The sequence below is a fragment of the Oreochromis aureus genome, linkage group 19 (assembly GCF_013358895.1).
Source record: "Oreochromis aureus strain Israel breed Guangdong linkage group 19, ZZ_aureus, whole genome shotgun sequence".
Classification (NCBI taxonomy): Eukaryota; Metazoa; Chordata; class Actinopteri; order Cichliformes; family Cichlidae; genus Oreochromis; species Oreochromis aureus.
In genome coordinates, this window is record NC_052960.1 from 3,829,487 (window position 1) to 3,855,292 (window position 25,806).

General features: G+C 42.0%; 1 protein-coding gene across 2 annotated transcripts in view; it reads left to right on the forward strand.

Annotated features, from left to right (window-relative positions):
* Nucleotides 1–25,806, forward strand: part of ldlrap1b (low density lipoprotein receptor adaptor protein 1b) — a 48,378-nt gene that overhangs the window by 11,061 nt on the left and 11,511 nt on the right. For both annotated transcript variants that reach the window (XM_031728108.2, XM_031728109.2), the window contains exons 2-5: nucleotides 10,891–11,033; nucleotides 14,104–14,216; nucleotides 17,966–18,080; nucleotides 21,009–21,081. In XM_031728108.2, the coding sequence (XP_031583968.1) occupies nucleotides 10,891–11,033; nucleotides 14,104–14,216; nucleotides 17,966–18,080; nucleotides 21,009–21,081 (444 nt within the window). The remainder of the gene's footprint in view (nucleotides 1–10,890; nucleotides 11,034–14,103; nucleotides 14,217–17,965; nucleotides 18,081–21,008; nucleotides 21,082–25,806) is intronic.

Sequence of the window (25,806 nt, forward strand, 5' to 3'; positions counted from 1 at the left end):
ATTCCTCTGTGTGGCCATAAAATGTGTTTTTAAACCAGTTGAAACTGCAGAGAAGATTGAATTTCCCATTTTGCTCATGAGAAGATATGCAGGTGTGCCGGAGCGTGCCCAGCCAAGCCAAAAACAATGAGTCATTCAGTTTGCATCCAGAGGTTACAGACGTGTGCACTGGGATCCTTTCCTCTCATGCGGCACCATGCAGAGAGTTCTCAGTGCTGTGAAGCTACTTTCTGATCCTAACAAAGGAGCAAACTGTCAATGCTGCAGGCTCGACCCGTGCACTCTGCTTTGGTGGTGACATCTTTATCTCTGCTTGTGTCAAACCAAACTGTGTCACACTGGCTGCTAGTTGCCCTTCCCCAATTTCTGCAATCTGAAGTAATGATTCATAGCAAACATGGGGGAATAAGTAACTGTTGCATCTGAGTGTTTTGACACTACAACAGATTACTCACATGCGAACAACTTTCAGTTGTTGGATGATGTCAATAACGGGAATATAAAAGGATTTTCCCACATCCTGTTGGAACATTAACTCCCAGCGTTGACTGACTCAGTCACACCAAAGTTAAAGTAACTTTATCTGTATAGCATTTTGTAAAACCTAGAGTAGATACAAACACCGATTCAGGCATACATTCTTATATATAGTTTCATTCAGGCATTTAGTGTGAACCTTTAGTGTGAAAAAGCTCTGATCCCATGGCCAGAGAGGCTGACTACAGTAGTCTGTAAGCAGGAGTGCAGCCATTTGTATGTACTTCTATTAAAATTGTAAAACACTTTCTAAATTTCACTGGAAGCCGGTGAAGGGAATCAAGCGTAGGGCTGATGTGTAATCACAGGCTACCTGGTTAGAGAGTGAGTTAGTAGTGTTTATTATCCGTTTGGAAATTCTCTGTATTCATTTCAGATAAATACAACCACAACAAAGATGACCTCACAGACATGGTCGATGTTAACAAAGTGCTCCATAGCAACAGCAACATTGCTATCCTTTGCCCACCGCTTGTGACTCACAAAGCCAGCTCACATTGTTGTTGAGTTACGTGTGAAGTTCTGTAAAAAATTCGACAGAGAGTTATTTTAAATGGCATTGCAAGCATCGCCTTGAGGGTGTGCGACCTGAGCTGGAATGTGGATACTTTGGATCGCAGAATTTGGCGGCCTTGCTGCTGTCGTCTGGACCAGTTCGTGTGAAAAATAGCTCACAGTAATCTAGGAGGAAGAAAATTACATGTGTGTGTTCCAAGTTACAGGCTGATGGTAAAGGCTTGAATTCTGCAGTTTTTTTTGATAAAACAAACCAGACTGGATGAGCTTACAGATGTAAGTTGAAATGTTTCCGAACAATAATACCATGATTCTTAGCAGCTGATTTGACGTCGCAGGCGAGGGGGACCAATTTTGTGGCCGCCCTCCTTAATAAAGCTGTCGGGGCCAAACACAAATCATGTGTCCCTCGGGCTGAAAAGACTGTTACTGTTATTTATCTTTTATTTGTTCTCAGCACTTGTGCAATCATGTTTTGTATTTGGAGATGAGCTTTCATCCATTTTCAAGCAGAGAAACGCTATTAATGTCAGCTGGAAGCAGAATAGATCGCAGTGACAAAATGACTCGGTTGACAGCATGGCTCTGGTGGTGATTTGTGTTTTTTTGTGCCTGTATGGCTGCGTCTCTCTCCCTCTCTGGGAGCTCCACAGTATGAACTGCATTATTTAGTCTGCACTTGCGGCACAGCGGAGTGCTCCTGCTGTTTCCACAGTGATTAAACTGTTGCATCTCCCTAATTGTCCATTACATTTGTTGTACAAAGGCGGCACTTGCGTGTGTCTGCTGCCTTCATTTGCAGATTTTTAACTTGTTTTAAAAATATTTTACAAATATTTCACTTCCCCTTTCTCTTTCATCTTCTTCAGTCTTTATTTGTCTTAAAATGTCTCCATGCCTCCGTCTGTCCTTTGTCACCCTCTGTCCATCTGAAAATAGAGCAGAGTGATACTCTTCCTTTCCGACCTTCCTCTGTGTTGGCTTTGACCAAAATACTCGCCACCATCACCACTGCTTTACCACTTCTGCACAGGCTCATCGCCCAAATCCCTTTGATTATAATTCCCGAGACTTCTGTGCCGTCTTGCCTCTCCTAATCTCTTGTTGCATCAAAAGGACCCATCTCCCTCTGTAGTTTTAGCTTCATTAAAACTTCATGAAAATTTCTGGGTAATGATCGAATCTTAAAGTAGCGGCTAAGACCATCAACATTATGCTTTCTGCCTTTTAGCACTAGAGGAGATGGACAGCTGCAGCTGGGCCTTATTGCCATATCTCACTAATAACATGTTTGTTTAGCCCCTCAGACCTAATCTTAAAATTTGAGCCGAGACATAGTGTATAAATACATTACCAGTCCTAATTTAACCTGCAGTTTGCCATTCATGTGCTCTTATTTTGTTTTTACTCCTTAGCTGTAAAAGGCTGATGGGGTATTGGACATGCGGCGGTCATGAGGGGAGCGTGGACACCCAAGTTTGTGAATGTGATAACTCGAGAACAAGGCGATGTAGGAGTTTCAGATTGATACCATAGATGTACCTGCTAGTGTGTGTACGTTGATATTGTGATTCAGCATTGCAGTCCTAACAGTTTTTAATGTCAGGAAGGTAGGTAGGTTATAGGTTAACGCTATTTTTAGAGTGTTTTTGCACCTGCGATGTTTTGTTAGTTTAAATGGATCTCCCTCCCCAGTGAGTTTGTTTATGCAGGTGTGAACACAGTAATCGCACTCAGGTGTGGACCAAATCAACCAGACTGAGACCAACTCGTTGAAGCCAGGTGATTGTACATGATTTAACCTTCATCTGACCCAACCACCAGGTGTACTCTGCAAGTTTAAACTAATCACCTTGCTCTTGCCATGTATCCATTGCTTCCTGGGATATGTCTACTCTGATATGAGTACAGTATATGTGCACAGTACAAAAACTGTAGCAAATAGCTGTAAAAGTAAGTGGGGGCTCACTGGTTTAGAACAGAGCGGCTTCTTCCTGTTTTTACTTTTGCTGCTGCTGTCCCCAGACTGTAAGACGACTGGACGTCCCCTCATGGCTTATAGTGATACATTTTGGTTTGCTTGGAGTAAAACATGGAGGGAAAAAAGCTGCATGTTTATAAATGAATTTGGACAAAGATTATCTGGAATAGGCTGGAAAAGTATGGGAATGAGTTCCTTGTCCCGGGTAGAGGAGACTGGAGCAGGAACTGGCAGAAGGATTAGTGTAACGTCTCTAATTGTTTTGAAGAGAGAGCTGAGTGTAAATGTGATGCTATTTATGTTACTGGTTGATCTGATTTCCTTCCCCTGATGGCCATGAGCTGTGGGAAATGACCAAAAGAATAAGCATTACAGAGACAAGCAGCAAAGATGAGCTTCCTCTGAAACCATTAAGGAGGGGCTGAGAGTAGAGCCAGTTCTTCTCCTCATCAAAGGAGTTGAGTTGGTTCGGGCGTCTGACTAAGGTGCCTCCTGGGTGCCTTGTAGGTGAGGTGTTTTGGGCATGTTCACACTGGTGAGATTGGGAAAGCCTCAGGGTTTCACCAGAAGAGCTGGACGGTGTGTTCTGGGAAAGAGATGTGTGGGCGTCTCTGCTTAGACTGCCAGTGCTGCAACCTGGACTGGGAATAAGCGGCAGAAGGTGGATGGATGGATAAATGGAAGATTATTCAGCTTTTAGATATTAGAGAAAGTAAAATAACAGAGGTGATGGAAAAGGTTGTAAGACGTGACAAAGACCCAGTCATGAATAATTCTTTCTGTGCTCCAGTTTTTGATATGCAGACTAGCTATAAAACTGAAATTCAGTGAAATAACCACAGATTTCAGGAGCTTGAAGTGTGAGCTGAACACAATCTGACATTGTCATACATTGCGAAACGCGTCAGAGAGGCTCTTTGTGCAGAAATCTCATCACTTTAATGACCCGTTATCACAGTCAGTTACAGGAACATTTGATCCAAATGTCACACGCATTTTGTTCTTCTCAGTTTACTGGGAGCTGTTGGTTTTTTATTTATTTATTTATTTATTTTTTTTTAGAGGTTTTTCACATCAGCAGTTGAGCGATGAAGCAGCAGTACATTTTTCCTGGTTCACCTCTTCTGCTGCTGGGAGTGTTGAAACTTGTCCAAGGCAGGAGGAGACGGAGGGGATGGCAGCAGGATTTGATTGGCGGAGTGAACTGTGCGATTACGGGCTGTATACACCTCATTGACTGACTGTCAGAGGCTCCTTTATCAGGGGTTATTACGAGTCTGTGATACCTTTGTCGTATCAAAACTTAAACATGTTTTATTTCCAAGGATAACTTTGTTCAGTGCAGCAGGAAAAATGAGCTGTGTGTTTTTATGACAATCAATCAAAGAGTTCCTTGGTATGCATTTGCTGCACGTGTCTGGTGTATTTCTATTGTAATGATTTAACTTCGGAGGAGTGATATTCAAATGAATGAATCAGTTAAAGTGTAACTGTAAGTCACAGCACAAGCCGATTTCCATTCATGTGCTGAGATTTCCCAGTCTTTGTTCCCTATAATGTGAACTCTGCAGATGATGTAAACACATGATAAAACTCTGATATGATGCTTTCCCCCCCCCCCCGACAAAACATTTAACATAATGTATGACTACATCTCAGTCACACAGGCCTAGACATCAACAAACTGACAACCACAGGCCACTGGGAAAAAGTGCATTCCCGGACTGGTTGGTGAGTGGTTGCTGGGTGAAATCTGTTGAAAAGAAGCTCTAAAATCTGCTTCGTGATTGCTTTGGTTGCAGGCAGATTGCACAAAAGACATACTGAAAATGGAGACTGTTCTCCGTGAAAGTAAAAGCCGTGTCTTACTAATGCGACTTTTACTTTGAAGGCAAACGGTCTCTGCTTTCAGTATGCGTCACACTTTTCAGTTTCACTGTAACTTCAGTGAGTTAGTTGATGTGTGTTTGTTGCAGTCAGTCACAGCTTCCATGAAAGCTACGAACTTGTCTGCAACCTGCTTGCAACCAAAGCCATTGCAAGGAGGAGGTTTTTAGAGCAGTGCTGTACAAGTCTTTGTGACCAGTTTCATCTAGTGACACCCAGTAACCTCCAGCATCAACTCGCCATTTTGCTGGGTAATACAGATTTTTACCTGGCAGCCACCGGTTACTAGAGAAGAGTTTGTATTCCCCGATCACTGGCTGGTCTCTAGACCTCTGTGACTTAGAGCTACATATAAAGAAAACACACTGACAGCTAATTATACTTATACCCTTTGTACAGAACCAGCTGTGTTAGCAGCACATGACCATCTGACCAAAATGTAGCACCCTGCTTTATTTATCCGCTCCATCCTTTGAAGAAGATTGCTTAATTAGACCCTCGTGCTCGCTGATAAGCACAGACTCTACCTGTGCTGTCCCCCTCCTCTCAGCTAACAGCAGCTCTCCATCACCTGCTCTCTCAGGCTTATTTACAGGCAGTGTCGCCCGTGAGCAGCTCTCACTGACCGGCCGAGAAGCCTTTGAAGTTTGCTCTAATCAGCACCGCAGCTGCACAGAGGCTGCTGCTGGTGGGGGTGTTAGTTGTGCTAATGCAAATGTGACCAATATGAAAATGGATTATTATTGCATATAAAGTAGTACTCTGGGTGTATGCACCAGGCTAAAAATAGCTCCAGTTCCAGAGTTGCTCATTTGAACCGCTATCATGCCAGCTTTTGAAGAAAGCTGTTGTTTCGTTGCTTCTCATCTGTCTCATCTGCTGAACTTAATGTCTCAGCTTGTTATCTGTGCAGTCTTGTCTCCCAGATCCTCCCTCGATAATGGATTCCTGAGTCCCTGCAGTCAGGGTGAACTGCTGGTCACGCGTGGCTCAGTGGCTCGCCTTTCAGAGCCTGTGCGTGTTCTGTGATTGGCGTCTCTCCTCATCCTTGAATCACTTGGAGCATTTACTGAGCACGTCTGACAGTTTGTTGAAATTCATTGGAGCAGACCTGTCAGCGGCGTGGCTTTTGTGTAAACACTGAAAGTCTCTCAGCTGAAGCTTCACTGTCTCTTCTACAAACACTAGCACGTATTCAAGGTTAGAGATGTTATGACTGTGCAGGTTAAGCCTGTGTTTCTATTCATTACAGGAAAGGTGAGATGAGGTAAGAAAAAGAGAGGAGTGATAAGGAGAGGTAAGGTGAGGCAAAGAAAGGAAAGGAATGGAGAGGGAATGTAAGGAAATGAAAGCTGGGAGTGAAAAAGACGAGGAGAGGTAGGGAAAGGCGAGGGGGAAAAAAGTTAAATATAAAACAGTATGGAGCGGAATAATTTAAAACCTAAATAAAATGCAATGAAAAGTAAAATTTAAATAAAATATTAAACGATGATTCATTTTAGTCATATAAAAGCAGAATATAGCACAGTAAAGTGGCTTTATACAGTAAAATAATGCAGAATAAAAAAAGCTTACTGTGGGTAGTAAAAGAAAAACGAACCCAAAAACAAGCACAGCAGATATGGGATGAGATTACAGCATCTCAGATTAACAGTGAAATAAACTGTATTAACATGAGAGAACAGATGCTCTGGATGCTGCATTTGTGTGCAAACATCTCGAGCGCCTGCCCCACCTAATGGACATTTATGGCCTCCACAGACTGCTTGTAACTTGGTTTCAATGATGAATAGCAGCTAGTGATTCTCCACCACAGATTCTATTATAGTGAGTGTTTTTCTTATCCAGGCACTAATGTAACTGCAGGATCAGCTCAGCAGGAGAGCTTCATCTGCCCCCCACACTCAGGAGCTCAAAGAGCTCGACCTTGGAGTGGGGCGTTCACTGTCAGACTCGCCCATTACTTAAATGTCTGGTTGAAGCTGCTTTTAGACCATTAAAAACCATTCTCCATAACCACTCACACTGGGTTGGTTTGGCTGGAGAACAAAGGAATATTATAGGCTAGCAGCTGTTTCCAAATGGTTTATGTTCCCTAAATTATATGGTGTCTTAAATTGCTGTTTACAGTAACTGTGTTCATAAAGCTTTGGAAAACTGAAATAGTTTTTTGGAAATCAATGGTCTCCTTTTTGTATTTGTTCAGCAGTTTTTAAATTAAGTACTTATTTACATTTACAAAATGGGAACTAGTTAAAATTTTCCTCAGAAAAGACATAAAATTGTTTGTCTTTCACACTTCAGTGTAAAATCGTATGATTAGTGTTGTGCCATTAACTACGTTTTTCTATCAGTTACAGTTTTTGCTCCATGATATTATGAAAACAAAATAAACAAGATTTTTTCTTTTTTTTTGTTTTATAAAATCAGTTAAACCCCTGTCCTGTACAGCTATGTGTTTTCGGTTAAAAATGCCAGTCTCGCTCTCTGTTTAGTTCGGCTCGAGCCAACATGGTTTAAAATTGAGCCACTGGTCAACAAGGGAAGAACTCACAGCGTTTTCATAGTTAATGGTATCCGTCCACGGTTGGCTTCATCCCTCGGTGTCTCGCAGTGGCTGCCAAGTCCCCCGCAGCCTGGGCTTTTCTTTGTCGCCATCTGCACCCACAGCCTGTGGTGGAGGCTCAGGCACGCAGGGACGGGCGGTTGGCCTTGTGAAATGGGCTTTATGATCAAAGCCCCATCAGCTGGTCTCGACCTAACTGGCAGTTTACGCTCGCCACTGACACCCTTGCCAAGGGAGCCGCGTGCCAAAAGTAATGTCATTGGTGTCGTTCATGCGTGGTTTGGTCTTTACTGGCATTTCAATGATAAATCAGCTCAGAGCGAAATTTGGAAATGACCTTCTGTAGAAACTTTGAATAATCCTTTGCAATCACTTTGTTTCCTGTTTTGACTTCTTCACTTCCTATATCAGCACTGATGCAGGGACCTTTGGGTTGCATAAGCTATTGCTCAGGACTAGACTGCAGCTTGCTTTAAACGCCAGCATCAGTGTTAATGGATTGGTGTGATTTTTAAGATCAGTGGGCTCAAAGAAACCCCTCACATAAAAATAAATTAGAGCATTATATTACATTTAAATGAATGTACTAAATGATTGGAATCACAATATTGATACAGTGCTATCGGCGTTCTTGGCGACCATCAGCCTATCGGGTTTGGTGTGTCAGTTTTATGGAATAGAAGTGTTTAAAGCAAGTATGACGTAAAGTTTAAGACTTGTTATTGTTTATAACAGTGTTATAGGCCATACTGGGACTTTCAGCATTGGTGTGGCCCAGAATTCTTTAAATGCTGCATGTCTAATAAGATGTTTGATGCTCATTTGGGACTTTAGAGCGTGACAGTGCACGTAACGATTAGTCTGCATGTAGACAAACAGTCTGTGTTACTGTATTTAACACCACCCATCCCTTTTCTCCATTGTATTTAAACTAATGTGGATAAGCACAACTTAAAAATGGCTGAATTGTATATTTTTATTTTCACAGTCTGGGTGAAATTCGTTTAGAGAAGACCAATACCAGTAGGAGAAACGTTAGCTTAACAAACGGTACATTTGAAGCCCTTAGAAAACTCTTCCCACTTACACCTGTTTGCACATCTTGGACAGAAACACTGTGGCACTGACAGCCGATCACCTTGAAGACCCTGGGTTAGTGCTGTCGTTGATAATGTTTTCCGATGGACCTTTTGAAGGGGGAAATGGATTCCCTCTGCCCCTCACTCAATCACACCACACAGAGACAAGCCCTAAACCTTTTACGAGCTTCAAGGAGAGCTCGGCTTGTTTATTGTTGGAGCAAATGGCTGAACAGTGACAGCAGTTGTTTACTTGTGTGAACTTCCATTCAGAAACTTTGTTCCTGCTGTTTATGCAGCTGGTTTCTAATTTACTCAGTTTTGCTCTCCTTTGTTGGGTATCTAATGCGATGTGCTGGCATAAATTGAACATAGGTGTCGGGGATTTGGCACTACTTGACCAGATGCAGAAGCTTTATTCATACTGGCACAATAAGACGAAAACAAATTCGCCCTGAGCCGTCTTTTATGAATAGCTTCACCGGCAGGAGTTGGCAGGATTATAAATGAAATGTGGCAAACAGGAAAGAGCGACGAGTTTTTCCTCTTGAACCTGCAAGAGATGTATGATCTACACAGCACTGCTCATGTTGTTTTTCCCCTTAAATGTTGGTGTTTTTTGTAATCAGTGTTTTTAACAGAATAAGGGTTGGTGATGGGAAAGAACGGGATAACTGTGAAACTGAGGCTGTGCTTAATTGTGTGTATAATAGTGTGTATTTACTGATATTGAAGCAGAGATTTGAAGTGCGAAAGCAGAGAACAGATGCACTGAAGAGTAATTAAAAAAAACTGATGTTATGCTTTGCTAATGTGTGATTCATGCAAATTAAACACAAACTAAAGTCTTTGGCTGTCAGTAACTGCAGCTCCACATTTCCTCTACACACTTCCAGCTTCACGATAAAGCTCTCTTCCTTTGAAAGGTACTTTATCACCATTGTTTCATTGTCTGAAGTTTCCCTTTTCTCCCATGTACCAAACAACAGGAGATTTGCTGATGGAGTCATTTTTACTGATGGAAATACTCCATTTAGTTTGGGTGACAGCAGTGACGTCTGGGTAAAGCCTGCGTGGAGGGCACCTTATGAAGCACATAGATTTTTATTTTTTTAACTAGAGGTCATTATAGTTCACCAAAACAAAGTATGAAAAACAGTTCAGTTAACTGAGAGTGTCTTTAGCTCTAGTCTTCCTCATGTTGGTCACATGTGCCATCACAGACAGCTTATGGACGCATGGGTGCACATGTTTCTCGAGGCTTGGGGACGTTTGCATGACTCCGAGTCAGCTGCCTTCAATGGCTGTTTTTGTTGTCATGTCTAATCTGAACTGTTCAGGTTTTGTCCCTGACACACACTGAATCAGATAAAACTAAAAGAAACACTGAAACTAGTATCAGTGAGACCAAAACCACCTTTCCTTTATGAATGGAAATATGTTTATTGCATGATTAAAAATAAATGACAGCTGCTTCTTCTTTGTTTACTGATGAAGTAAAATGAGATGCAAAAACTGGATGTATAATTTTATAATATAAAGTTAATGCATTCATCCTTGTGGCTTCCCACAGAATATTTTGTGCGTTTAATCTACTGTTAATTTCATGTAATTTGAATGCGAGTCCACAGATGAGGACATCCCGTCTTATGCAAAAAGAAAACTGTTGCAATCTGAGGCAGTGAAGCAACAGTTGCAAAGCTCTTCCGCTGGTCTTGCAAGATCACACAGCTACGTTATATTAGTGTTAAAATATGACGATATTAAAAAGCACAGAAGAACTCATAGGTAGAACATGAGTCTGCTATCTGAATGTTGGTGAACAGGAAACCTTTTCTTTTATTATGACTAGCCACCTACACCACATGGTGGTGACGCCACTGAAAGTTTGCCCAAAGTGTTTTTTAATCAGGAAACAGCTCTAACATGGAGGGCACCAGTGCTTGTTTCTGTTCCTCTACATCGCAGACATGAAATTGTGCAGTTTTGAGGGCCTGTAAATTAAAAACTATTCTTGGTATTAAGATTTTGGTTATTAGTAAAACAAATCCGTTGATCCGTTAGGGTCAGGTTGAAGGCGATGCTTTTTTTGTTACTCACCTAAGTTGAGCACACGGTCCTTAGTGTAGCAAGTGCAATACACTCCATACAAGAGCATAATCTTACCATTGTGAAAGGAGGGTGTACAGACCCGTGATAAGGACACGTCCTGCCAGCCTACAAGCTGCGCTGACATGTTTGACGGGGTGATTTTCAGCCTGCCGTGCAAACAGCCGGGAATGGTGGTGACCAGAAGTGTCACTGGTGTGTGTCTCATGTTGCAGAGCTGCCGGAGAACTGGACGGACACGAGAGAGACCCTACTGGAGGGCATGACGTTCCAGCTCAAGTATCTGGGAGTCACGATGGTCGAGCAGCCCAAAGGAGAGGAGCTCTCAGCAGCAGCTGTCAAGAGGATAGTGGCAACGGTGAGACAGACACACACACACACACACACACACACACACACACACACACACACACACACACACGAGTAGTTTAAAATCTCTTTTTAATGTTCAGAAAACTGTTCCCAGAAAATGAGTTTCTCTCTGACGTTTCCTTCATCATCACCTCTGCCGCTTAAATATTTTAGTCATTCAGAAGCGTGCTCCGTTATGACCTGACCTCGCCGACACCTCAGTGAAAAGTGACTGGTTGGCTGCTTCCCTAAGGCCCAGGTTGACATTTAGAGGAGGATGCAATTAGTGTGTGGACACTGTGTGGCTCAGTCAGCTTTATCATGGTGGAGAGCTTAATGTTATTGGATCTGGCAGCTCAGTGGATAATGAAGTTAGTGGCGGCAGAATAGTGGGACACGGTGAATGAAGTCAGAGGCTCTGATTGGGTCTAATCTGCTGGCTGCCCTTAATGCCCCCCTGCAGAGGATGCTTACTCCTGAATGGGAACATGCGATTTTAAGCAATAGATTTGATAAAGTAAAGAATCTTTATCGCACAGGTTTGTTTGACCGTGTTTTTGTCTAACGATAGACGCCACATTGATTGGATACGACACCCTGACTTATTTGCGCTCACATAGGCGTTCTTACCATGAGAGGTGCTCATATTAAACATGGCTGAATTATTACATGACGGGCCTTTGTACAAGTAATCCTGAGAGCCACACGTTCAGGCTTTAGACTCTTCTCCGCGCACAGTTTCAGGTGCTGTTTCTAAACTTGTATCTATATGATGTCCCTGAGATGGACACAGTAGCTCCACCCACTTGCAAGTCAAACCTTATGTGTGCAATGGGCAGCCAATTAGAAGCAAGTATGGTTAAAGGAGGAGGAGTTCTAATTGCTTGTTTCATACAGAGACTGCACCAAGGCCTGGTAAAAGATAAAGAAGGATTATTTTGAGCAGTGTATCATGCGAATCTACTTTGATAAAACCAGGAATGAAAATGTGGAGCTGGAAATGAACTTCAGCCCAGTTAGGCCCAGTTAGGCTCAGGTTAGGCCCAGATTAAAATGATCTTGACCAATGTTCCCTCTAATTTTTCATGTGTCTGAGCGAACGCACAAACTCCCTGAGCGGACACTTGGACCACTGTGAGGGACATCAGACGTGTGCACTGTGGTCGCGCCAGCATCTAATCCATCCAAGTTACATAGTTTATTAAAATAATCAAATTACAGCATTTACATTTATGTTAGACTACTTTTAATTAACTGCTTTAGCCCACTTGCAATGAAAATGTAAAAAATCCTGTTCATGACCTGTGTAGTATGTTAACACTATTGGAAGTAAAAATAACTTGAACTCCAATTTTGAAAACACAACTTTCTTTCTTTCTTTTCTTTTTTTTCATAAAGCTCTGACTTGTATTATGAGTCTGTGGTCTGAGAGAGAGTCCTGTAACTCTGTCTGCCAAATACAGTATATAATGACCAATGTTGGGCAATTAATTATATAGTTACTTCTTCAAAAAAGTAACTCAGTTTGGCAAACAACAAAGTTTTTTGCAGCTGTTTTTTTATGCAGCCAAGGCGTTTTTAAATAAACATTTCAAACTATTTACAGAACAATCAGCTGTTCTGCTTCAAATCTGATGCCACACAAATTATTTGTGCCACTCCAAAAAATAATTTCTGTCCACTATGAGATAAAGGAGAACAACAGCCTGATACCTGCAGGCCTGACAACAGGAGATGTATCACTCCTGTAACACCTGTAACATTCAGCAGTCGCCTCATTGTTCTGACACACACAACAAAACTATTGACTACACTACACACTAACTACACACTAACTACACAAGATTTGCGCTAAACGTCTCAAATCTCTCACATCTCAGAACACCGCCGTCACTCCTAAAACTTCCCCCCGTTTCTTAACAACTAGATGCCACGTTGCCATATCATTTTTTTTGATTGGTCGACATGGTACTTTTTTCGACCAATAGGAAAGGGTGGGGGTTTTGGTTTTATTTTTGCTCACAGGCGGAGAGTGCTTTCGAGCGTTTTCCTTATAAAACGCCGCGTTTTACCGTTCTTCCGCAGTAAATATAAACAACGATAGTATTCAGGAAGAAAACCAAACATTGCAGATATTTTTATCATAACTCTGGTTTTACGTGGCCGATCAACACAATTTAAAAACTGGTATAAAGTCCACACTTTTTCCGTCAATTGTTCCGTCTGTCCTGCTCACATCTCCAATGGTTGGACACGTTGTCATTAATGTGGCTTCACTGCACATCAGCCACGCCGCTTTGCTAGCTAAAACACCGGCGTCGGCACATAAGGACGCTGTCATAGGCTGTCAACGTTGATTGGCTGCGTATATACGAATGTGAATCGCATCATTGGCTGGACTATGGGATAAGGTGGCATCGTTCTAATCCCATACAGGAGCAGCCAGTCACTTACTGACTAACACTGCAAAACAGAATTGTTAAAGTTTTAATTTTAATTTCAATTCAGGTTAGATTTCGTTAGCTTCATAGCATAATTGCCTAAGTCATGTTTTTGTGTTAGGCACTTAGGCACTTATGCTATGAAGCTAACGATTTTTTTTTGTGCGCAACGCAGATTTTCTGTGCGCAGAGACCGTGCCAGCAGTGCGCAATTGCGCACGTGCGCAGCTTAGAGGGAACATTGGTCTTGACATTACTATACTAGAGTGAAAGGGAGGGAAGGTTTAAAGCATTTCTGCATCTCAACCTTAAAGTAATTTGAAACTTGAAAATATATATAATTACCTTTTTTCTTTTTAGCTAAAATATTCTTTATATGAATAAAAGTGCCACGAGAGATAGAAGTTATCATTTAAAAGGTTGGTTGTTCCAGTCCACTCCAGATAGTGGGTCTAATATGCCACTTTAATGTTTTATGTAGTTTTTATTTTTACCCATGCTGAATGAAGATTAGCACCTGAGGTTTTAGCCTTTTTTTTTCTTCTGTTAGCAAACTCACTCTCCCTCTTTTTGTTTTTGTGGCCTCCACCCTTTCTCTTTCCACCCTGTCCGCTCTCTACATGTTCCTTTCTCCAGGCCAAAGCCAGTGGAAAAAAGCTCCAGAAAGTCTCGTTAACGGTCTCCCCTCGTGGAATCATCCTGCGTGACAGTGCCTCAAACCAGCTGATAGAAAACGTCTCCATATACAGGTCAGTCTGCCTCTTTCACCTCGTCAGGCAAACCTTGTGTGCCGCTGACCTGACCAGGTTGTCTGGATTTGTGAAATAGTTTCACCCTAAGCTTCTCTTTATCATCCACAATAAAAGCAAAAGTTGTTATCCACCTCTTGCTGTCATTTATCACTGGATAGATGAGAGTGTTAGGAGGTGTGGCGCTCCCAAGGCTGTGGGAGAAGCAGGGAGGGTAGGAGTCTATCAGCGCTGTCTCTAATCAGTCTCAGTGCTCTCGGGAGCTGTGTGTCTGAGCTTTTACCTCAGATGTCTCTTACACACACTTGACTTAAGATCTCACTTGCCTGCCAGAGCTTGCATGTAAAAGTTGCCTCGCCTCTGCTGGCCCCGAGCTGGATTCACTTTTCCCAAATTCCACTTAAATGAGTTGACAAATCAAGGAGAGATGGGACTTTCCAGCATTGTTCCCAGCATGAATGTGGGCCGTCTTGACTAATTTCTTTTCAAAGCTGGCAGATTGAGGACAACATTTAAATTATTGACCGTTTTCTCAAGGTATCATGGAGCCATATGATTGACAAGTCGTGTTTCTGGCTTTATTTGAGAGGAAAGTCTCCCCACCTGTTCAATTTTGCATCGCTTATCACTGAACAACTGTCGCCTAGCTGTGCAAGATGGAGCTAATTTTCCAGCATGCACCATTTATCTATATTAAAAATCTAGTCTCTCCATCTCCAGGCAGTTTTTCTTTTTCTTTTTTTCTTTTTGGACTAAACTTGGCTAACATTTTCACTGTTGTGCAAAGGGAGGGTGAGGCAGAATGACAGATGTCACAGGGTTGGGTGGAGATAAAACTCAGCTGATTAATTGTGTTGCTGGAAGCTGGAAGTGCATCCAAACACATTAAGATCAATTCCTCATTTGCTCTTTAAAATATGGAAATCTTTTCGTAAGAATTTCTTTAATTTGCATCATTTTTTTGTGAGCAATGGTTCTTTAACCAAGGACGTCCTGGAGGAAGTGAGCAAAATGTGTTTCAGAAAATTATGCAGGGATCTACAGTTTTAGCCCTGAGCTCCATATTTGTTCATATTAAAATGATGCAGGAAGAGCTGACAGCATGTCCTGTTATTACTGGATTAACTGGATACTGAAGAAAACCTGAAAGTTGTGATTTCTGAGCCGATTTTCAGCAGTTTATACACTGTGGGATTTGGGGAGATGCAGGAGTAGACACTCCTATTCCCATGGGCTGTGTGGGTGTTGTTAAAGCTGGTGATAGGAGAGCCAAATAACAGGGTGGAGCTAGAACAGCTAACTTCTTTTGTTTCATATCTTTCTCTCGCTATTTAACTAATAGACTCCATATAAAACAGAGCTTCCAGGTCTGAAAAGTGAAAGCAGTCCCACAAATGCTGCATAAACCTTTATATCCACACAACAAACCTCGTTACTCCATTAAAGCTAGTTTAAGTAGCCGGGATTGGCCCTCCAAGGCGGCCGCCTTCAACTGCCACAAAGCACTGCACATCTGCAGCTCCGCACGCAGGTGTGCTACAGGAATATGAGCTCATGTGGCTCGTTTTCACTGAGCCTGGAGGTTGAGGTGTCTCTGGTGCAGGCCAGGATTCTGGACCCTCCAGTTGTCATTTCCATAGCATGCTCGTGAGTCGCACTTGGTGCTGCTCTTCACTCACGACTGATTTGCTATAGCTCCTGGGATCTCTCGGGCACCCAAACCCCTCCGCCACCAGGAGTGGTTGCTACTGTTTTTTTTTCAAAGGACCTAAGACACGTCATGGGCATGTCCCAGCTACAGCTGTAACTGCAGTATCCAGGTGGATGAGTTCAACCCTATTTGAGATGTTATGAAGAGGCCATAAAGAAGTTTGGTTGCAGGCTGTAAGCGTGCTTACTTGTTAAAATGTCCACTTGAACTCAAGTGGATGTCAGAGGAAGCTGGGACGTCCGTGTTGGCGTCATTGTTCAGCACCAACCCTCTATTTCTGTAGATCTCCAGGAAAACGCTGCGTTAATTATAACTTGCTTATTTGAAGAAATAAATAGTTTATAGTAATTAAAAAGCTGCACCGGGTGAGTCCAGCTGTGACCTCAGCATGGAGCTCAGACGTAAAGCAGCCGGCTGTATCTGCTCGCCAGACGTCTGCTAAGAAGATGAACATCCAATAAAAAAAACGGATTTGCCTGACACCCAATTTTCCCCGACGCCCTCCTGCCTAAACATTGGCCCGTAAATCTCGGTTGTGTTCCTCAGATCACAGCTGTGATTCTTCGCCCCTCCAAACTTTTATATGTCTCAGTCGTTGGTTAGCAGACTGTGTGACTATCGCACAGTGAAGATGATGCGCGAAGGAGAAAGGAAGGACAGATGGCAGAAATTCATTATAGCCTTCTTCCATCATCTTGGGTATCCCCTCCCCGAATGGCCGACGCGCTCGTGTCTTTGGCGTTAGAGTGATGGCATCATGATCAAATAGTGGAGCAAAGCTATTATGGCTTAATTTGAAAGCATACTCTGCACCTGAGACTGACGTGCCAGAGCGACAGAGACGACGCAGAGGATTCTCACATCAAGATGACCTTCTGCATGTGCACGTTTTCTGCACAGAGTCCAGGCCACAGCAAATTCTTATAAAATTATTACAGTAACTTTAGCATATCTCACAAAGCCATGCAAAATTTTACCAGCATACAGTGAAATTACAGCTCCTCCAGTTACATTAAGGCGAAATTCTGTGCTTCCAAATCTGCTCTACTTTTTCCAGCATTTCTGATTTATTTATTTATTTTTGCTATGAGATTTTTTTAATGTTTGGAGGGGAACATGCAGCTGCAGTGTCCTGATCTCCTGGCTCGTAGTTCTGTGATTGAGGCTCATCTGTGAGCTCAGAGTTTTAGGATTCTTGAAGCTTCAGTTTTAGCTCAGCCGTGATATGTTATGTCCAAACTATGTTAGAGAAATTATTAGCATGAGGGCTCTTTGTCAAAAGAAAATTAGAAAATTATGTGAACACAGAAGGAATCATGGCTCCAAAAGTGCCCCGGGTAAAAAAAGAGAGGTTTTAAGATGGATGGCTGCTCCTTCAATCACACGGTGATATGAGACTTGAAAATTTTCTCCGGTGAATGATCAGAAATCCCATCATACATCCAGGGTACCAGCAGGGTTAAAGGACTGCTGTTTGAACAATGTTGAGGTTTTGACCTTAGATCGTGATGCTTGCAGTGGAAGTTAAATTCATCCGATTCAGCTCTATAAAAATCATGTAGATATCTCCTGTATTTATGAAGTTGTGATGTCTCAAAAGTGCTGAAATGAAACAGCATAAATTTCAATGCAAATGTACTTTTAGAGCTTAGAAGATCGGAAAATATTCGTGGTAAATTTTGCGCGGCTTCATTAAACATACTGGAGTTATTGTACCATAAAGCAGCTGATTGTTTTCCAGATTAAACTGGTTTTTATATGGAATGTCCCCACTATGATTTATGGGTTGACACTGTGGGTGTGTGTAGTAACAGAAACCAAACACCGCACACGTTCCCTTTCAGATTTATGACTTTGTCCAGCTGTGTACCTGCACACAGCTGTAGTGTGTGTGATGTGTTTGATCACGTGGGCAGTTTTAAGTCAGATTTCTGGAATAGCTTAAGGGCTTAGAGCAGATAGTCTCATTTAATCCCAGATGACTCTTAAATTAAAGGCTTTCTGAATGTGTGTGTGTGTGTGTGTGTGTTTGTTTCAGAATATCATATTGCACTGCGGACAAAATGCACGACAAAGTGTTTGCCTACATCGTCCAGAGCCAGCACAACGAGACCCTCGAGTGTCACGCCTTCCTCTGCGCTAAGAGGAAAATGGTGAGTAAGTTGATGTTTTTCAAACGCCTCCTGCTGTGTGAAAGCCGAGGTGGTAGCTGACGTCGAGCTTGTCGACTGTCGCTGGGCGACAGGACGTCTGAGTCCTGTTGTTCTTTGAGCCCCAAAACAGTCCAGATTCTTTCAGCTTCAATAAAATGATCGGTGTCTGTTTGCCCAGGTGTTGCCCACAGGGTTTAGCAGCACTGCTATAAATAAATGCCAGCAACTGAGCTACGGTTAGGCTAATATACACACATTAGCATAATGAAGATGTCGTTCATGTTGATGGCACCATCATATGGCAGGAAGAAGATGCCAAAAATAAACCAAACCTCAGAAAAGACAGGATTGGAGATGATCCAGAGGTTAGTCATTAATATGTTTCTGTGTGGTTTGGATCGCTCGCCCAGGAAAAAGGCCTGATCCGTAACTTAATGTCCACACTAGAGATGGCACGATACCACTTTTTTATGTCCGATACCGATATCATAAATTTGGATATCTGCCGATACTGATATTAATCCGATATAGTGTGTTTTTTAATCAATAAAACTGTTTTTTTAATATCTTGCTGCATTTTGTATAAGTTCATACTCAAGTTTAAATAAACAACAACACTAAAGCTATTCTGTTATACCTGTATGTAAAAAATACACTGCACCCAAAATATTTCATAGTTCAGCAACACTGATCAATCTAATAAACTTAAACCTACTCCATCCTCCCTATTCTGGTATTTTAAAGAGTACTTAGCAGAAATATTAAGCAACCTAACTAATAGGGTTGCAAACTCCCAGCAAAAAAAAATAGAGAACCACCCCCCACCCTCCACCTCATGATGCTTAATCGATGTAATCAACTTTAATTTGATGCAGGGTGAGAAAAAATGCACAGAAATAAATTATTTTTCAAGAATAATTAAATAGATTCAACATCTTTCTTCAACAGAATTGCAGAATTCACAGATGGTACCTTCCCAAAGGAAACAGTACTATAGCTTACTAGGGTATATTAGACTTAACAGTTACTATATACAGTAATGGACTTCTATACATTTTACATCAGATTAAAACTTTGGGTGTAAGATTCAGATAATTATTTATTAAAAGCTAGACATTTTAAATGAGAATAAGAAAGAAAAGTATGTCTTTGTGCCCCCTTTTCCCTGTTCATGCCCTATCGCCCCCCTGGCCAAACTTTGCTAGATCCGCCCCTGCACAGTTACCAGCCGTCAGCTACGTAGAAAAGGATCCTGGTGTAGAAAGTAATATTAAATAAATTCTAACAACAGCTTATCAAGCTTAAAGGTGCTGCTGTTGTTCAGCCGCTGGTTTCCTCTTTCTGGTGCAAAGTGGGCCAAAAACAAAGAAGAGCGACGGACTCGCGACAGAAAAGCCGATCAGCTGATCATTAATCAGTTTCATGATTGAAGTAGCACCAGCAGAGGGAGGGAGAGAGAGAGGCAGTCGCTCCATATATCGGTTGTTAAGCTTAATGTGGGAATGCTTTACAAACATTCAGAGATGAACTTACACACTTGCTTTACTTCTCTCTGGGATAACTTCCTCGGAGATGAAATGCTGGTTTGGTAGCGAGGCTACAAATACACACAGCCGCTCAATCACGTGGTGCATACTGCTCCGACGTGCTACGGTTATGAGCCGAGTTACGCCATGTCGCAAGTTTTGTGAGGTGTTTTTTTGATATTTAATGGATCGGATTACATTTTTTATTTCTCGCCGATATCCGATCCAGTAATTTAGGTCAGTATCGGACCGATACCGATACGTAATATCGGATCGGTCCATCTCTAGTCCACACTATAATTCACATACATTTTGGGGTGGATAAAGGAAGGACAAAGCTCCCCATCACTTTAAAAAAGGCGAAAACCTCATTCAGCGGGGTCGTTGTGCTAATCTGCTCGATAAGTAATGACATAAGAGAAGGTTTAATAAAAGGTTAATCTGTCATAGCAATTAGTTTTTATAATGAAGGTTTCTTTCTTTTCCCTGGCACACACAAAAAATAACAGAATCAGCCTCCAGTTTACACCAGTGTAGGTGATTTATATGCACTTGATGTATTAAACACTTCCTGTCTTTTGCTTTATTTTAAAGATAAATTGAACATTTTGGGAAATCTGTTTTTTGGTCTGTTAAAAAACTAGCACTGTTTTGAAATGATCAAATGTAACCACCAGCACCGCTGCTGATCAGACTAAAGCCTACCCAGCTGGAAGACAGGAAATGACATGGATAGGGTTAGAAATGTAATAATGTAATAAATGTAATGTAATGTAATCCCTGAGTGAAGGAACTGGCATTATAGAGGCAGATTTCTCATAATGCAAAGAAATCTACTGCAAAACGTTTTCTATGAATAAATGCAATGTGAGCTAAGGACACGCACTGCAGCTTCAGAGCCTTAATGAAATTTTGTATTCAGGTAAAACATGCAGCTTCTGCACCTGGCCACCTGGCCACACATGAAGAACAGTTTATTCAGAGACCTGAGAGTAGCCGCGCTGCCACTTTACTTGTATTTATGCAAATGTGTAAATATTAAGTCGGGAAAAGAAAGGAGCGGGAGCATGAAAGGCGAGCAGGTTGTCATCCCTCTCTCGGCCTTCTCACCATCTCTGGAGTTTTGCCGAAAGAGCCGCTCCCTCCTCTTCCTTCCCCTCACTAATTTCATTGTGGTCAAAAGGCCACGTATCCTCCCAGTTGCATAAACAACTCGTCGTGTTGTCCGCGAGTTTCTCTTCCCTCTCTCCGAGTATCTGTGAAGAAAATCCTTCTTATGTCGATGGTCGTTTCCTGTTTGTGTCACAGCCATACCTTCCCTTCCTCCCTGTAATGCATGAGATGCGTATCGTGTATTATTCATCCCTCATTCCTGTCTCTGTCTCTTCCTCCGTCCCAACAGGCCCAGGCGGTAACTCTAACGGTGGCTCAGGCGTTCAAAGTGGCGTTTGAATTCTGGCAGGCTGCCAAAGAAGGTACGCATGGTCGCTCTTCATCACCACAGAAAATTTCCTCTCTGTCTTCCTGCACTTGGCTTTTACACCCTCCAGAGAGGTCATGTGAAATACTGGAGATCTGTTTGGCTTTCCCTGTGATCTCTCTCACTCACACAGTGATGTCCTCATCGATTCCCTGCACAGCGGTGAAATCACCAGCCAAAGACACCTGGTTCAGGTTATTAAAGGCAACTCAGTCATGGTTAAAGAGTCTCACAGTTAAAGGTATCAGTGTGAGGAGGGGTGGACAGGAGGATTAGCCTGGGGCAGAGGTGCGGTGACTAGAATAGATCTTCTCTGTTCCTTTTACAGCAAAATAAAGACTCAGATGTGTGGGAAGTGGGATTTTTCTCATGTAGTTTATCATACGGAGGAACAAAAGTGCCAAACTGAGACATAACTCAAATGTGTAAGCTGTTAAATGCACCAGTACGTTGTTTTACTTTGGATTTACATTACATTGCAGTCAATTTTTCATATCTTTACTCTGTAAATGCAATTTATTTTGCATTTACTTCACTTCCATGTGCATTTCTGCTTTAATATGCAAAACAGCAAGTCGCTGGATCAACTGTTGGGCTCTTTGTTCATGCAAAGCTGACCCCACGACACGCTTTGCATAGCAAAGCATGAAGTCATACAGTTATGTCAGTGAGTGTTCAGACAGTGATGCAAATCTTGCATCTGCACACCACCACAGTGGAGTTTCATCCAAACTTTCAGCTTTAAGAGGTTTAATATAATTGCACTGTTTAAAAATTACAGCCATTTTTATTCACAGAGGTTAAAATTAATTGGAAAGTTGACGGATGAGTAGGTTCATGGTCAGACCAGGCATGTTCCAACATTGTTTCATGACAAAGTAGAGAAAAGCTGAGTTGATTCCAAGCAGTGAACTCGTTTTTAGTGCATTTACTATTTTTGTAAAAATGGTAAATGCACCGAACAGCTCAGCAACACCAAAAGGCTGGAAACGCCACAGAAGACAAATGCATGAAAACAGAGTTGCACAACAGCTGCGCAGCATCTAACCAAGTCAAGAACACCCTCGAAGAGGAAAGCACATCATTGTCAAAGTCTACATTCAGGAAATGCCTTCATGAATGTAAATGCAGAGGGGCTTAAGGGAGGAAACGCAGCATTTGGTGATGCATTTGGTGATGCATTTGGTGATGCATAGGAAACACAGCATTAGGTGATGCAAACGAGTTCTAGATTTCAGTAAGTCATTGAGTGCCAACGTGCTTCTGTTTAAAACTATGTCCAGTTAATTTTGAGCCCTAAAAAAGTCCCTAATTCAAAACAGTTCATTGCATGTTTATGTTAAACCTCTTGAATCGAAACTGAAAGTCTGCACTTCAACCACATGTGGACCATCTGATTTAAAATCCACTGTGGTGGAGAACAGAGGCAATATTACAAAAGTTAAATATTTATGGACCTGACTCTCTGAATGTAAAAAATAAAAACACAGAAAGATTGAGCTTGGGAAGATGGTAGTGGGGAAAATACACAAACAGTACACATTTAATACAGAAATAAATGTATAAACCTTTAGGAGTTTTCTAAGCTGCCTGCCTCCATCAACAAACCTGCCACCAAAGCTGAGAAATTCCACCAAAAACAATTAAGAAAATAGAAATTTAGACGGAAGCTAATAAAGTATATTTATATTTTTGTTGAGTTGTGTTGAGCCTCTTTAAAACCCAGTTGAACAGTAGGTGTGAGTGTCAAAGGAACCGTGGAGGCGGCAGCCAATCAGAGAGCTGTGTGAGGCCGGCGTTTCCTCAGCTCAGCAGAAACATGCATGTAATTTTCTGCACGTATGACTCCAGAGTAAATGAGCAATTCTTGCCACATAATATCAGTTTCTGCATCGGCGCCCCCTCAACCATTTTCTCTAATCTTTACATTTGAATCGCCCTGTGAGTGCTCTTTGAATTTTGTGATTATCCTTTGTCGTCTTGTCACACCTGCCTTCCCCGTGCATGCACTGTTTAGTTGTTTTCTATTCCCTCTCCATCCAAATCCATCGCTTCTTCTGTTTTTTGTTTTTTTTCCTGAGGAGTGGAGAAGAGGAGGGCGACGGAGGGGGATGGGGATGAGGAGAAGAGAGGGGCAAGAAAGCATGAAAGGCAGGGCAGGGAGGGGTGTTTGGATGGCGAGTGTGTGAGAGAGAAAATGATTGTGTGTGTGTGTGTGTGTGTGTGTGTGTGTGTGTGTGTGTGTCGGCGGGAGCTCAGCCTCCTGACAGATTCAGTGTCAGTGTCATTGATCCCGTCTCAAGCGACGGCGTGCTTATTTATTCAGTCCTTTCGAGACGCACGCTTGCTCTGTTTGAAAATCCAGCCGCCTCTTTCTTTCCTGCAACATTTCCACAGCTTCCTCTGCTCTTACTGTGGAGATTCCACTGTGGCCACATTTCCATTTTGACGGGGGATTATTTTATTTTCCCCCCATCAAAATGAAGGCCACGGACTCCTCGCCTCACGCCTCTTCGTTTGTCTTTTTTTGTATTTCTGAGTCGAATATTAAAACGTGCAATTTAGTGCAGACAGCCTCACTCGCCCCATCCTTCTCCTTCCCTCGCTCTACACTTCTCACCTCAAATTTTTAATGTGGGTGAAGTCGCTTAATTGAACGACTTATCTGTTCTGTGGGGTTATGGAGGGGAATTTTTTTGTTTTTTTATAAAGAAGCCGTGGTGCTCTCTTGTGACAGGGAAGAAGAAAGAGAGATGGGGAGAAGGAAAAAAATCCTTTGGAGTCTGTTTTCATTAAAGTTGCAAGACCCCGGGGATGAGGGCAGGAAGGGAGATATCCACCGCATGTCTGTGTGGTTTGCTTGTTTCTTACAAGCTCTCCACCACCACCCACCGTGGTTCTGCACATTCCTGACCCACATTCCTCTGTATATTACAGATCCCGTCTCTGCTCATAAATCTGCCTTCATAGAATATTCACTGCAAACACTACAGCAAGCTTTGAACTGCTGTATCTGTGAGTTGGCTCCATGTTTAGCAGCAGACTGAAAAGTGCACACGTGAGGATCTGCAGGAGAGAAAAAAACGGGTGCCCTGGGAAATTTTTCTAACGCTGCCATTACCAAGCGACCCGGGCTCATGGGAAATGTTATTTTCACTGCACCAAGAATGACGGTGCGTATAAGAAAGTTGTGGTTAGAAAAGCAGAAAGCGACATTTCATCTCAAGCTGTGAGGCGGACTTTTGAATAAAGCTCTATAATCTATTTTTAAGACGAGCTGTAGAACTTTATTCATGCTAAAAGTTTGGGAATTCATGAGTTATAACAGCCAAAACATTAAACACAGCCTGTAAACAAAGTGGAATAACTCAATAAAAAAAAACATACGGATATAAAATGGCTCAATAAATTTAAAAGGACAGAAAAATGATAAAAAACAATAAGAGTTTGTATATAGAATTCTAAAAATGCTGTATAACAACATGAAAAAGACCAAGTAAATCCTCTTATTAATGAACTTTATTCTCTTTTTTTGCATTTTTAAAACTTCAAGGCTGCAGTTGTTTTTGGTTAATTTCACAAATTGATAATTTTATTTGTTTTTTCTGACCAATTTAATCAAATTGGACTGAAATAATATTTAATCGAGGCCTATGGATGTTTTGCCGGCCCACAAAAATTATTGAATCTATAAATCTCGAGGATTCTCCTTCAGCTTCCTTTTTTGTTTGTAAACTGTAACAAATGCACAAATCACAGATATGACTCACAAATATTTCTTAACAAACGGCTGTTTTTATGAAACACATCAAAGCTGCAAGACAGAAAACTCAAAGCAGTCTGCCCCGAAAACAGAAAATCCACAAAATAAATGAAAGCGGGCATCAGTGTTTTTGGCAGAGAAACTCCAAAGAAAAACCAGGACGGACACTTAAATGGAAGAAAACCAGATTACAGTGGGCTGAAGAGAAGTGGTCATGGGCTGCGGGGTCAGTCACGAATCTGTGAAAAGAAAATGCACACCTTTCCTCATGTATGACATGAATACGCATGTAAGGTGAAAGAGCAGGAGAGACTGTGAACTATAACTTTGGACAGAATTGCTTAACAAGTGGCAAAAAAATATTTTGGCTTTCTTAACTTAATGAATCGCCGTGATTGGCCCCAAATAAACGGAGGTGTGAAAATCAGGTAGAGTGATGTTAGCGCTCGTGTGACGACACTGGGCTCATTGAAAGATTTCTCAAACTGCACACGAGTACTTGCCATCTCTGCACAGACGGATTTCCGTGCAGTGTTTCACATGCAGTTGTGTAATTCTGATGATTCATGGTGAAACAGTAAGTTTTAAAATATTTTAACACAATTCAAAAACACTTGTGAAACTCAAAGTGTGCGAGAGTCCTTAAAACAGGACTGAGTGAAACCAGTTTGAGCCTTTAGCTGCGTGTACAGTTCTGTAATGTGATGTTGTGTCAAAGAGGTTTCTGTGAGCCGCTGTGCTGCACTCGGGTTGGTGGATGCTCTCTTGTTCCTCCACATATAGACCATAGGATTGAACAAAGGATGCAGCTCAAAGGCGTATCAGTGGAAGCGAGAGATTTGCTCATTAAGTGGCATGCCACAGAGGAGTTGCAACATGCGCTTGTGCAAGCTGCAGCAGCGCCCTCATAGAACTGGTGAAATATTTGGTCGTATGTAACACAGCTCAGGCAGATTA